The 15316-nt window shown below is 30.3% G+C and overlaps 1 protein-coding gene across 3 annotated transcripts in view; it reads right to left on the bottom strand.

Moving 5' to 3' along the window:
- Window positions 1-15316, bottom strand: part of SI (sucrase-isomaltase) — a 112927-nt gene that overhangs the window by 26359 nt on the left and 71252 nt on the right. For all 3 annotated transcript variants that reach the window (XM_027958732.2, XM_042234933.1, XM_042234939.2), the window contains 10 exons: window positions 14067-14163; window positions 13846-13958; window positions 13632-13757; window positions 12037-12165; window positions 11187-11297; window positions 8786-8848; window positions 7322-7438; window positions 5614-5701; window positions 4514-4652; window positions 810-943 (listed from right to left, as the gene is read on the bottom strand). In XM_027958732.2, coding sequence (XP_027814533.2) covers window positions 810-943; window positions 4514-4652; window positions 5614-5701; window positions 7322-7438; window positions 8786-8848; window positions 11187-11297; window positions 12037-12165; window positions 13632-13757; window positions 13846-13958; window positions 14067-14163 — 1117 coding nt within the window. The remainder of the gene's footprint in view (window positions 1-809; window positions 944-4513; window positions 4653-5613; window positions 5702-7321; window positions 7439-8785; window positions 8849-11186; window positions 11298-12036; window positions 12166-13631; window positions 13758-13845; window positions 13959-14066; window positions 14164-15316) is intronic.

The raw sequence follows: 15316 nt of genomic DNA, 5'->3' as shown, positions 1-15316 counted from the left end.
ACAGTTTTTATTTTTTCTTCCTATAAAATGTACGTATTTTTTTTACTTTATAGAATTAATGACATTTATAAAAATAAGACTCCTTGACTCTTTCAAGATGACACATTTAGATCACAAAGCTGTTATGAACAAATTATAGTATAAGAACGTGTTAATGGCTTCCTTGGTTTTATTATTAAAATAAAAGGCTGTTTCTGTAATTATCTAGCCATAGATCTTATCATTTGAAACAAACTGAATTATCCTTATTAGATAAAATCCCCTGAGGAGTGATCATTTTCATGAAATAGAATGTATGTGAATTTCCAGCTCTTCTTTTAAACGAATATTTCTAAACATTGATTAAGTGTTTTCCTTGAATCCTAATATAAATATAAATAATTTTAAGTCTATATCTGAAACTGAAAAATAATCCCTTTAACAAAATAATATTTTATTTACTCTTTATCCAAATATAGTCAGAAAACTTTCAAAATTTGTTTGAGATGTTTCATACTTTAGCATCTACAAGATATTCTTATTCCCTAGACTCTAGAATTTCTATCCATTTCTTTTCTTAGATCTATATGCTATCTTTCTCAGTTCCTGCCCTTTCACAAAAGGAAACTGAGACCAAAAGGGACAAAATTATTTTCTCAAAATAAGCTAAATCCTGCTCTCTGGCCCATTGCTTTTTCATTATGTTATTTGTCAGAGAACATGGTGCCAAAAGCATATTAAAAGGACTTATAAAGTATATGAACTAGCAACAGTGAATAGCTAATACAAACTTCAAAAGAATAATGAGAAAGATGGTGACTCTCACATACCAATGATAGATTTTTCCAAATTGTCCCATGTTGCATAGTTGTCTCCAAACCAGTGTCCTGACCATCGTCCAGCAGAAGGATATGTGGAACGAGAAATAATAATTCCTCTTTTGCCAGTTGCCTTTTGCAATGCACTAATATAGATGGAGAGGAACTATGAGTTCTTATAATATATGAGATATTTTCTTCATATATTTCTACATAGGACCACTTCCTTAAACAAAAAAGTATTTTATTTATGTTGTCTATGCTGTCTCTTGCTATAGCTAGCCTTTATAAGTGAGTCTTATCTCATTATAGTATAAAATCCTCACAGACATGGAAAACATCTTTTTCCCTTCCAACACGTAGCAGAGCAACATGCCTAAGTGGCCCTTTTGCTATTTGACCAGTGAAATATAAGCCAACTATTGATATTATCGACTCAACTAATTATATTGTGAGGTTTTGAATGAACTCATTTCATCCTACTTAAACATGTTCTCTTAATAAAGTTTAGGCCCTATTAATGCTTCAACTCTTCTTATTTATAACTTGTCAACAATTAATCTCCATATCACTCTGCAGAGAATCTTGGCTATAATACTCCCTGTTTTAGAGGGTAGTTTAAAGACAGAAAGGCTTCTCTAGGTCTTAGAAATAAAAAAAAAATAAAAATAGTTATTCTATTTTAAAGATAGAATCTGTCCAAAGACAGATCTCAAGAGAATGGTTTTTAAAATTGGATCATATATTTTTCTTTTCCTCTCTTTTCAGCCTTTGAAGAACAAGTTTATTGATTTTATTATTTATTTAAAACATATGCTAGTGTTAAGAATAATGCAATATGTTATCAGTATCTGTCTATTATAAATGTACCAAAAATTTAAAAATTCACTATTGTATTAGCTTTAAAAATAATTGTTTTTATTTTATTATTCAAAATAAATTGTATATGAATAGGGACTATAGAACCATATTGGAAAAATATTTCAAATTCTTAATTAGGCAGATTTGTAACCTATAGGCATGTTATCAACTCTGTGTAATCATTTCCTTGTTAAAGATGGATAACAGTGTTTGTACTGATTTTTTTATACATAAAACTTCTTCAATGAGACCTTGAGACTCTGGAGGTTTAAGGAATGCCTTAATCTTCTTTGTACTCCTTATACCTAATATAGTGCTTGGCATATAATTAATTTTTGAATTAACGAATATCTCAAACTTATAGGAAACTGAGAATTATTGAAACTGAAATAATGAAACTAAAAATGGTACAGTCTGAATAACTTGAATAAAAATATTATGCTTTTCATTCTTTCAGTTTTTTCCAATGTTAAAAAGTCTTACTGTCCATCATTTGTTTAAATGTAATTTATTTATAGCATCCTTTTACATTTGCAAGATCTTTAAATCTATAATGATTATCTCTATAATATCTGAGAGTTCAACAATTTTATTCTCATATAACTGAAAAAATTAAATAGTAAGAAAGTATTTAAAAGATATAAAAAGTCTATGGCTATGCATAAATTGAGTTATTTAGCTCAATATTTAAAACTTATTAATCTTTTAATTTAATCAACAAATATGATTAAAGTTTTACTGAAAGATTTTATGTATAAGAATAAAATTAACATTAAATGGATGTTCTTTGGAAAACTGTACCAGTATCTTCCTCATAATGCTATTTAAGAACTGAAAATGGATTTTAAAATCCCCAAACAACTTATAACATATCATATAACAACATATCAACTATCTAGAGATTTACCTAATTTTTCCCTGAGTTTATTTATACAATTTTAATAGCTGTGGTAAGATAAAACTGGTTCATTTAGATGTACTAAACATTGCACAGTGTGTCAGGAACCATGCTAAATTCTGTAATGTGCTCCAGAAATTCAATTTATTGTCCTCTTTGAAAAAAGATTTTTTTTTCATTTCCCTTAAAGTACATATTTTTTTCTCAAGTTATATAAGTTTTGCTAACGGGTTCACCAGTCACTTCTCAATATTTCTGTTATTCTTAATATCGATAGTATTATGGTAAAGTGAGGTTAAGGAAGGGTAATTGTGCCCCATAGTATGTTTCAGTAGGGTCAACTGAAGAAGCATTTGTCTCAATAAAAAAGCATTACTCTTAAGAAATACATCTACTAGTTTTTCTGAATGCCCTTGCATTGGGTTTTCGTGAACAAATCTATAGTCTATCATTCATGTAATAATATCTTAGATAATTCACTGATTCTAGGTTGAAAATTGATTTTGGTCCTGGAAATAAGATGTGTGTTTCACTAAATAAGGAAATATTACCCATACCCTTTACTGCAAAATGCTTTTCATTCTTTTATCAACTTTAGTCATCTACTAGAGTACTGGTTTTCAATCCCAGATGCTCATTACAACCACCTAGGTAATTTTTAAAAATTCAGATTCTTAGGCTGCAATTCAGATTAATTAAAATCAGAATTTATATAGTACAAAAATTTCTAATTTTGTACTATATTTAAAATAGATGACCAACAAAGGCCTACTGTATAGAACAGGGAACTCTACTTAATATTCTATATTAACCTAAATGGTAAAAGAATTTGAAAAGGAATATATATACATATGTATATGTATATATATACAAAAGTACATATACGTATATGTATATATATAGGTACATATACATATATATATATATGTATAACTGAATCACTTTGCCATATGCTTACAAATAACACAACATTGTTAATAAACTACACTCCAATATAAAATAAAATTTAAAAAATATCCAGTGGATTATAATCTGTAGTTAAGATGATCTAGAGTTGCACTGTGTAGTATGGTGACCATAAGCCACATGGTATTGTAAAAAAAAAAATAAAAAAAATAAAAATAAAAAAATCTATGAAAATTAAATAAAATTTAAAATTCTTTTTATGAGTTACACTAGCCAGATTGTTCAACAATCATATATGGCTGGTAGCTACCATATTGAACAATCCAGAATTATAAAACATTTCTATCATTGCAGAAAAATCTGTTGCACAATGTTAATAAAGACTTTTATTTAAAGAATAGACTATGTTGCATCATTATTAGCCTCATATAAGAATTTGTTTAATAGAGCTATTAGTGGGCTTCCCAGATGTTGTGGTGATAAAAAATCCATCTGCCAGTTCAAGAGACATGGGTTCAATCCCTGGGTTGGGAAGATGTCCTGGAATAGAAAATGGCAACCCACTTCAGTATTCTTGCCTGGAAAATTCCATGGACAGACGAGCCTGGCAGGCTACAGTCCATGGGGTCGCAAAAAGTCAAACATGACTGAGCACGTGTATGAGTATTAAAGTTTGAGAAGCTCAAAGTCAATTACATAGTTTCTTATTTGCTAATAATGGATTTAAATAGCAGATTTAGCCTAGCATTTATGCTTTAATTAATGACATCAAACTATACATTGTTTACACATATTCATTAAAAATTATTCTTTGAGCTCTTACTATTCCTGAGGCATTGTGCTACTATGAGCTGAGTACATGCTTGGGAACAAAATATAATAATTCAGGGTCCTTTGGGAATAGGATGAAAATTTAAAATAAATGTACAAACAGAGAGAGAGAAAAAACTATTCCAAGTGCTTTGAATGATCAAGTAAGGTAAGATCAGCAGCGAAGGACTCAAAGTAAATCTAACAAATAATATAAAGGATGATTATGAAAATTGCTTACTCATAAGTAGGTTTCAGCTGTGACCATCCATATAGATTGTGAACATCATAATGCAAAACAGATGATCCATCACTAAGAATCTGCTCTGTTTCCATACACATGGTTCTGAAATGTAATCCATCAGTTCTTTTTGTGAGTTCTGGGGAGAATCAATGAAAAAACATTAATATGTTATAAAGTTATCTGTTTTGAAATCTGTAACCTGTACTCATAAGCTATTTTGGTAAAACATTAATCTCTGTTTGAAAAGAATACTTTTTAATCAATTGTGCACTTTGTTTATGCTAATTTTAAATTAAAAACTGGTCTGCAACTGTAAGTGATTGCAATTACAATTGCGACTGGAAAATATGTGCAAAATTTTGCTCTATTTAGTAACAAAAATGTTAATAATTAATATGAATTCATAAAATCATGAAAAATGTACTCCTTAAAATCTACTATATTTTATGCATTTAGATAAGAAATATTGATTAAATAGATTTTTTTTTTTTTAAAGATTCCATTTGCTAACATAAAGCCCTGGGATAAAGAGCCAAGCAAATGCTACAACAGCACTATTTCTTGATCAAATTATTTCTCAGTTTCAGATTAAAATTATCAGAGCTTTGCCATAACTTTAGATATTAACCATTTATGCAATTTACTGCCTATGTAGGAGTATGTGGATGAATGCCAAAAGACTGTTCTTTTCTCTCCTAGGTCAGGACAACCAAGGATGTTAGCATTCTTTCACTTTTTCCCTAGTAAAGAAAAACTTGAAAAAAAAAAAAAACCTTTATAAAAGATTTAAAGACTTTTATTCAAACAATATTGAGGATTCTCAAATCTGGGATGATTCATAAGAAAATCAAAGTAATCAAACCTAGAAATGTATTCATATAGGTAAATCATGTTTCTTGACCTTTTTTTTTTTTTTCTCAAAGTAATGTTAGATGATCTAGATGATATTGGTAATGAGCTGAGGGTGTGGTCCAGTGTGCAAATGGGTAGTGAGAATTGGGAATATGAATCCTATTCTCTAGATCATAAAGTATATAAACCTGATAAATAAATGATAATAACATGATAACATCAAAGGTATAACAGCAATATTGTACCTGGGAAATAAGGTGGATAATTTAGCTCTGTATTTCTGCATTGATTAGTAGTTGTTCCATTTACAAAACTTGATGGTTCATTCATATCCTTAAAGAGAGAAAGAAAAGTAAACAAAAACAAATTTAGGGCATATCTTCTTAAAAGAACTAATTTAGAAACTCAAATTGAAATAGCACATCCAAATAACAACACTTTTTTAAAAAGAAAAAAAATATAAGACAATCCCAACAATACTAAAGAATTTAGTTTAGCTCAATATTTCTTAACATGTTACAGTTCATGTCTCCTTTTTTAAAATATAAAATATACTATTTTTCTCTGTAGATAAAACCTATATGTAAAAGTGAATTGTTTTCTGTGTTTCTAGACATAAAACTAAATTATAATAGTGTATATTCCCCCATGTTTTTCCCTCCACTTCTGCCCTGGAACTTTGTATAATTTTTATTTTTGAACAATGGCTTGTGGTTTTTAAAACTGCAAGATATAGTTTACAAATACAGAAAACTTCAAAAAGTCTTTGAATACACATTTTAGAATCTTAGTAGCCACATATAAAAGGACCATCATATAAATATATAAATAAGTTGACAGTTAAAGGTGAGGAGGAAATGGCAACCCACTCCATTATTCTTGCCTGGAGAATCCCACGGACAGAGGAGCATGGTGGGTTATAGTCCATGGGGTTGTGAAGATTTGGACACGACAGAAGAAACTAACAAACACATTTAAAGGTAATTCCTTTAGCATAAAAAGGTTATTTTTTCTCAAACAAGATATAATTCTTGGGGATTATTTAATAAAATTCCTTATAGTGCACAACTTTATAAATAAAATAAAACTGTATTTCTGTTAATTTAAAAAATACATATTTATATCCTCTAGCATTGTATATAATATCACCTCTATAATTTTTTTAATTAAAAAAGTAAGTAAATTAATGCAGACATAAGGGGACTTTCCTGGTGGTTCAGACAGTAAAGCGTCTGTCTACAATGCGGGAGACCCGGATTTGATCCCTGGGTTGGGAAGATCCCCTGGAGAAGGAAATGGCAATCCACTCCAGGACTGTTGCCTGGAAAATTCCATGCACAGAGGAGCCTGGCAGGCTACAGCCCATGGGGTCGCAAAGAGTCGGACATGACTGAGCGACTTCACTTTCTTCACTGAAAAATCAACAGATAAATTCACCTACAAATATCTAGAGAAGTATTATGCAAAATCTCCTGTATTAAATGTTTACTTGTGATACAGTAAATTCATTTTATGTTTTCTCAGAATTTTATTACTAAAACTCTTATATCAACACTTTAATGTTACACATAAAATTAGAACAGTATTTAAAGGATGATTTTGTTACATCTGTAAGAGACTATGACTTCTTAAACCAAAGACTGACAGTTGAGTGTGAGATTTATTCCTACATTGAATGAAAATAAAATAAGTATTTATAAGCACTTATAAATCATTAAAGAGACTACTTTGGTTTCTTGGTAAAGTTTATTCAGGAAAAAGCAGCCAAATACTTAAATTGAATTGTTCAAACTGCATTTTATCAGTTCTTTGCATAAGAAAGTTCTACAGAAAAAAATGAGTGAGATTTTCATAAAGAATACTTTGCTAAGATTATATAGAATTTAGTACAATTTTTGCATAATCAGTACACAATAAATAACTTAAAATATAAGTTTCTTAAAGTTTACTTACAATCCACAATCCATCAAATTTCATCTGGTTATTATAAAAATCTATAATTTCCCTTGCCCACCACTCTGCTGTAGAATTCCTGAAAAAATCTGGAAAAGCTGCATGAGCTCTGGAAGCCTGTAAAAACAAAAATTAGACCAACATGTAGAAAGTCATAACAGAAACCTTATATTTCAGTAAGACATTTATCTATCAGATTCACAAGTTGTCAACAAGTGATAGTAAAGACAACTTGACCTCAACTCTAATGAAATCATATCCGTGATCTTCCTCCAACAACCAAGTCTATGTGTGTCCTTAAATCTAAACTGAGTTTCTCATTGACAGCATATATATAACTTACAAACTGTTAGCTAGACTAAGAAAAAAGAGAAAGTTAAATAAAATCAGATATGGAAGATGAGAATTACAACTGATGTCACAGAAATAGAAAGGATGGTAAGAGGCCATGATGAATACTAATACAACAGACTGGATAACCTAGAAGAAATGGACACATTCCTAGAGTCACACAAACAATATCTGATGAGTAGATATACAAGCATCCTCAACCAAACTATTAGCAAAACACATTCAACAACACATCAAAAGGCTCATACACCATGAATAAGTGGGATTTTTCCCTGTGAGGCAAGGATTATATTACATACAAAAATCAATTACTGTGATACAGCATATCAACAGAATAAATGATAAAAATCACATGGTCATATCAATAACAGTGCTTCCCCAGTGGCTCAGTGGGTAAGGTATCCGCCTGTAATGCAGGAGCCACAGGAGACGCAGGTTTGATCCCTGGGTCAGGAAGATCTCCTGGAAAAAGAAGTGACAACTCATTCCAGTATTCTTGAAAAATTCCAAGGACAGAGGAGCGTGGTAGGCTATGGTCCAAAGGGTCCCAGAGTCAGACACGACTGAATGACTAAGCATAAGCATATCAATAAACAATGCAGAAAATGTATTTGATAAAATTCAACACTGTTTCATGATAAAAATAAAAAAAAAAAAACAAAAAACTCTCAACAAACTAGGAATAGAAAGAAATTACCTTAACATGATGAAGACTATATATTAAATCCCGATAGCTAATATCATACTCTTTAGGAAACACCTTGAATATTTCCTTAATCATAATAATCTTGAGTAAGTAGAAAAAAGCTGAAGGCATTAAGTTTCCTAATTTCAAGATATATTCCAAAGCTACAGTAGTGAAAAGCATGGTCTTGGCATAAAAATAAACATATAGGCCAATGGCACAGTTAAAGAGCCCAGAAATCATCCACACATGTATAGTTAACTGATCTTTGACAAGAGTGAAAGAGTATGCAGTGAGGAAAGTATAGTCTCTTTAGCAAATGGTGCTGGAGAAAATGGATATTCACATGCAGAACAGTGAAATCTCTAATTATTAAATCTAAGTGCTGAATTTCTTTTAGTTCTATAATTAATCAATATGAAACTTACATTAACAGCTTCATCTTCAGTTAAACTTTCATCTATTGTCACATTAGGCAAATCTGGCCAAACCTACAAAAAGAGAAGAAATGAGAAACCAGCTCAAAATAAATTCAGTGTGGTATGACTTTTATAAATAAAGTATAAGAAAGTTTTATAAGCAAATAATAAAAAATATTCCCTTCAATTATTTGCTTAGTTTGTGTTTTGGCATATGTATCATTTGCAAACTCTTTCCATTTTCCATATTAATCTTCTCTTTAATATGACAAATAAAAATATCCAACCTTGGTGTAGGTAGTGATTTTGAAAACAATGCATGCAACCAAAGTGTCTAGTCAACAATTAATTTGAATCACATACACCAAATTTAATTTAATGTGATATATTAAAATTATTTCTATACTTACTCCAGGATAAAAATAAAAACATTTGAAAAGCAAAAATCTATATATTTTTATATGAAAGGAATTGAATATCTGAGTTGGATGAGGCCACACTGAGGCAAATAATCCTCTTGGTTTTCACAGTAGTACTAAAATCCTTCTCTCCACCATATTCCTAACCCAGTCACTGCCTCTTAGCCTACCAGTGTTTCTTCTATTCCAATCACAAACACAAAACAGGACTCAAATTCAATCATGCCAAAAGCTCTGGGATTTAAATTTATGTTGTAGAAAGTAGAATCTGCAGAAAGGTAATTACATATAAGAGATTAGTTGCTGATAGAGAATAGTGCTTAAAAGGTAATAAAACGAGAAAATGTACAAAAATATAGAATTAGAAGAAAGTAGGAGGGAAATAATCCCTTTTAATAATCAATATTCTATACTTTCATGTTTCTTAAAACATTGTGATTTTTCACCTTTTACTGCAGAATTTTTTCTATTTAACTTTTATCTTTTTATTTTGAAATACTTTCAGACTTATAGAAAAGTCACAAACAATATACCTAGTGTTTTTCTGTACCCTTCACCATGCTTCTCTTAACAGTAATATATTTATAACCACTGTACAATTATTAAAACCGAGAAGCTAACATTAATAGAATATTACGAACTAATCTATTGGCCATGTTCGAATTTCACCACTTTTATCACTAGTGTTAATATTTTTGGTCTAAGATACAAATAGACTTGCACATTGCATTTAATTACATCTCCCACTATGGAAATTATTTTCATTCTGACTGTGACTAGTGGATTTTTTTCTTTATTCTTTAAAAAATGTATTCCATATTAGAGTATAGTTGATTAACAATATTGTATTAGTTCAGGTATACAGTAATTATGTTATACATATACATGTATCTATTGTTTCTGAAATTCTTTTCCCATTTAGGCTTTTATAGAGTATTGAGCATCTTTATTCTTTCTGTATAAGCCAAAGGAGGATGTTTTCTATAATGTATTAATATAGTCAGATCTGAATATTATCGTCTAAATGAAATACAACAAACTATTTTCCCTGTTCAAGTAAGGAATATAACTATAGCTTTTACAATTATACAAGATGTTTTAAAGAGAATTACAAATATTAAATAACTTTTGTAGTATAGAATAATGAATGACCATCTTATTAGTGGCAATTTTATAAAAAAAAACACAAAGGTACCAATAAATACAATAAAAAACACATTAAAGATGAAACAAATAGTATTTGGACATATGATGTATGAATTCTTTCTGTTTCTAATAGTTTGGATTGAACTTACAGAGTATCTATTGATGGTGACTTCAGCCATGAAATTAAAAGACGCTTACTCCTTGGAAGGAAAGTTATGACCAACCTAGACAGCATATTCAAAAGCAGAGACATTTCTTTGCCAACAAAGGTCCGTCTAGCCAAGGCTATGGTTTTTTCAGTGCTCTTCTATGGATGTGAGAGTTGGACTGTGAAGAAAGCTGAGCACCAAAGAATAGATGCTTTTGAACTGTGGTGTTGGAGAACACTCTTGAGAGTCCCTTGGACCGCAAGGAGATCCAACCAGTCCATTCTAAAGGAGAATGGGTGTTCTTTGGAAGGAATGATGCTAAAGCTGAAACTCCAGTACTTTGGCCACCTCATGTGAAGAGTTAACTCATTGGACAAGACCCTGATGCTGGGAGGGATTGGGGGCAGGAGGAGAAGGGAACGACAGAGGATGAGATGGCTGGATGGCATCACTGACTCAATGGTTGTGAGTTTGAGTGAACTCCAGGAGTTCGTGATGGACAGGGAGGCCTGGTGTGCTGCAATTTTTAGGGTTGCAAAGAGTCAGACAGGACTGAGCGCCTGAACTGAACTGAACTGAACTGGAATCACTGTATCTCTTCTTCTGAATATGCCTTAACAGTTGCTTAATTAAGTAGAAACTTTCAGTGAAATAGCACTTTTACACTTATTTTATTTCAAGCTATCAATTCAATACCTTTGCCCAACAAATATCATTTGTGTTAGGCCATTTGACAAAGACATCTTTTTCCTGTCCTCTTTCAAAGGCAGGGTAAGGCTTCGTTTCATTTCCTGAAATTGCTGGATCCTAAAACGAAAATGAAATACAAAACAGGTGTCTATGATATAGAAGTATAGCCACCTGGGTAGCTGTTATGAAATATTACAATTTTCCATTATCAAATTATCATTGTATTGTATTATCACATAGACTGACAGATGGACTGACGGTATAAATTTCTGTGTTCTAGCTTGATTGTTTTTTAAATTTTCTAGAAGGAAAATTTAAGAACTTTTGAAAATGTGTTAGCTATGATTACAAGCAAGATTACTACTGTTTTTGTTTTGCTTTTATTTCCCCAGTGGGATTTCTGACTGCCTAGCTTGCTTTTGGTAATATATTGATGAAATAATCTCCCCATTGAATCACTAACTCGAAGCAAATTTTTAAACATGGCAAGAGTAAGAAGCTGTCCCAGAGAATGATATGAGATTCTTACAGGAATAGAAAAATCCATCATCACTTTGTGATAGTGTCTATAAACTGAGGTCAGTTTGTAGCTTGGGTGATTATTAAGAAACAGCCTGTCTTTGACTCCCAGCTTTATTTAGTCTTAGGTCTCTAAGGATAAACCCAAGAATGAAGATAGCCTTGTGGTTGCCCATGTAAATGAAGTGTTAAAGGAAGAAAGCTTTAGATTTGGGAGTAGAATCCAAACTTACATATTTCATATTTTGAAACACCTTTTCCTCCCTCATTAAGAAGAGAAGTCTGAACAAAACTAAGATAATAAGGCTCAGATAGGAGATAAAATATAAATACTGACCAGGATAATAATGTATCTCATTCCCTCACTTCTTATTTTGTCAACAAACTGAGGAAGGTCACGGAATTCATCATCAATTGTAAAGTCTAATTGCCTTTCCATGTAATCAATATCTGTGTACTGAACATCCTGAAAAATATGAGAATTGTAGTGTGGTAAGAATCAGCAGATTGAGTTCATCACATTCTATCATGTTTATAAAAGTAATAGTAGTATGAAAGTTTAAATGCTTGAGAATTGAGTAGTGCGATATTCAAGAAATAAAAAGAGCATGTATAGATGCAAAATATTCTAAGAACAAGTTCATATAAATGCTATGTTTTGTTAAAAGTTCATTAAATAGTAATTCTGATTTAGAAGTAAAAATCCTTTTAAATCACTATCTTTTGTTTTATAATTCCCAAAAGAAATAAGACACAAGAGTAAAGGACTTATGAGGTCATGAAATTGTATTAAATAATAACTTGGAATTTTGCACAGTATACAGAAATAAGTATTGCTCTATTTCTGGAAACAAAAAGAAAATATGGGATAATTTCAATAATTATAAAATTATAACGGAGAATAAATTATTAATAAATTCATCAATTATTTAAAGTTATTCTTTTATCATCCATCAAAGTCATTTTCAAAATAATAGCCTAAGCTTAAATAAGCAAAATATTGTTTACCAGTAGATATTTACAACTATATTTATATGAATAAATGCTTTCATTATATTATTAAATCCTTAATTTAGGCCTAAATTACTTTAAAAATTATTTTCTGTTAAAGGCAATTTCTTTTTCTAGATATTACAAAAAATATGGATAACATAGAACTAATAATGAAAAAATCTTCTTCAATATATTTTTTCACTTTCATATCACTACCTCATTAACCTATACAATTAATTTCCCTATAATAATGTATTCGGGAACCATATGTGGGATTCTACTGTATGTCTTGATGTCTTATAAATGATACTCTACTTATTCTTCTTAGAGGGAGTTCTTATATACAAAGCATTCTAGATTTCAATTTTTAAATATTACCAGGAAGATACCTGAGATTTCTTAATCTTGCTAAAAAATAAAAATCACAGGAACTGATTATTTTCGATACATAAAAATATTAATTTCCCACACATTGAGGGAAGAGGATATTCTGCAAGCCCACTTATTCTGTATGACAACTGTCATCAATTCCACTGCAAAAATCATTGTTTCACCTCAAATTTTTTGTAACTTTTCATATCAGTTGATGAAATAAGTTCCCTGGATTCTTACTCTCATTTAAAAGAAGACAATAAATGTGTTTGACTACCTGTGAGACAGAGTTTCTAAGAGAAAAGCAAGTGCATAGTGACTTGTTTAGCACAACTCACAGTCATAAGACTGATGAGAAAGAAAGAAAAATAATGGTATTAGCCCTTTCTTTATCCCTCTGCTAAAGAAAATCAGTATAATCTGATATCCAATTCATTTTGTGCTACTAACAAACCAAGTATTGCTTTTTGTCAAAGGTTTAAATAATTTTAAAGTGTGTGTTTAATTATTTCATTCTGCTTTTATAGATGACATATTTAACACTGTTTTAAAAGTTGATATACATACATAAGGGATCCGAGCAGCCACCATGTCATTATATACTTCTTCAACTTGTGAAGTATTTCTGTACCCATAACGACATAACTGGAATCCCAAAGCCCAGTAAGGTGGCATGACTGGTTGGCCGATTACCTTTGAAAAAAAAAATTCTTGGTGAACTAAGATAAATACTTTATATTATAAAGAAAATGTTATCTCTTTTTAAAATGCATAGTCATACTTCATGGTATTGCTTTGTTACGACTTCTGGAGATGGGCCCAAAAACATATAAAAGTCCAAGATTCCTCCAATCATGCGATATGTCAGAGCAGGCATTGGCTGAAATGTAACATCTGGAAATCCAAAATATTATTACATTTTATCTATATATAAGTTATTATTTTATTTGAGTCACATAAAATATGATTTTTTAAAGTTAAATTTAAAAAAAATTGTTTTACCCATTGCATTGCTGTTAAGTAAGAGAACTCCATGAGCATTGTTCTCATCTTCCAGAGCCATGTAATAGGGATGAAATCCATAGGAATTAAGTTTGTACTAAAATTTTAAAAATAAACATAATGTATATTTAAATAATAATAGCATGCAAATTTTTGTCAATGTGATATTTAAATTCACTATAAGATTGAGCCTAGGAATTTAAATATTCCTTCATTGCACACCCAAACTATGACTGAATTAAAACAAACACATTTTTTAAAAAATGTAATTATTCAAACCATTAGTGCATTAGAGTATGAGAATGAATATACAAATGTGTAATACTCACAAATACTGCCAAATTAACTTACATAAAGAAACCACTGGTTTTAGAATAGTTGTGTTTCTTTCCGTAGATTATGTATCTTAATTTATTTATGAATTAGTACTTATTTTTCAATAATAGAATGTTTTATTAATGATTAAAGTGATCAAAGTACTCAATCTCAAGGACTTAATGGGATATCTAACTTTCTATACTAATTTATGATAATATTTTAAATTAATATATTTTCCTCTACTGAGCATTTAATTTCATTTTCAGCATCATCTTTTATTTTTTCAGAATGGAAAATCTATATGCAGCGTCATGCAATGTCAAGATTACAAAACTTATAAGTTGAAGATCCCTAATCGAATTAATGTCATTGACCCACAATGAATCCTAGTAACTGAGTAGCATGTGACAGAAAATTTATATATTTAGGATCAAGGTTATATAAGCCTAACAGTGCCAATACTTAATGTTGAAGGGTTTTTGTTTTGTTTGTTTGTTTGTTTTTTGATTCCCCAACCAAGGATCAAACTTGTGCTTCCTGCAGGGGAAGCATGGAGTTTTAACCAGTGTACCACAAAGGAAGTCCCTGAAGGGTTTTAAAGAGGTAAACTTTGGTAAACATGGTCTTTCAAGCTGGAATAAATGAAAAACAGTGTTCATAGATTTGAACTATTGTGATACAAATAAAAATTGTATGAGTACTTTACAATAAGAAGTGGTTATGATAGTATACACATTTATAATCTCATTCTGAATATATCCTTTAAGTACACATGACAAATGGAAAATGCAAATGAACTAGTATTTTTATTAAAATGTACTTTTCTATGATATATTTAGAGTAATTATAGTTAATACTAATTGTGAGAAATATATTAAATATTCATGAAATATATACCATTAATAAGACAAAACTTTGGGGAAAGTGTCATG

Source organism: Ovis aries, chromosome 1 (genome assembly GCF_016772045.2).
Source record: "Ovis aries strain OAR_USU_Benz2616 breed Rambouillet chromosome 1, ARS-UI_Ramb_v3.0, whole genome shotgun sequence".
NCBI lineage: Eukaryota > Metazoa > Chordata > Mammalia > Artiodactyla > Bovidae > Ovis > Ovis aries.
The sequence above is the reverse complement of the archived record's forward strand: the minus strand, read 5'-3'. Positions and strand labels throughout refer to the sequence as shown.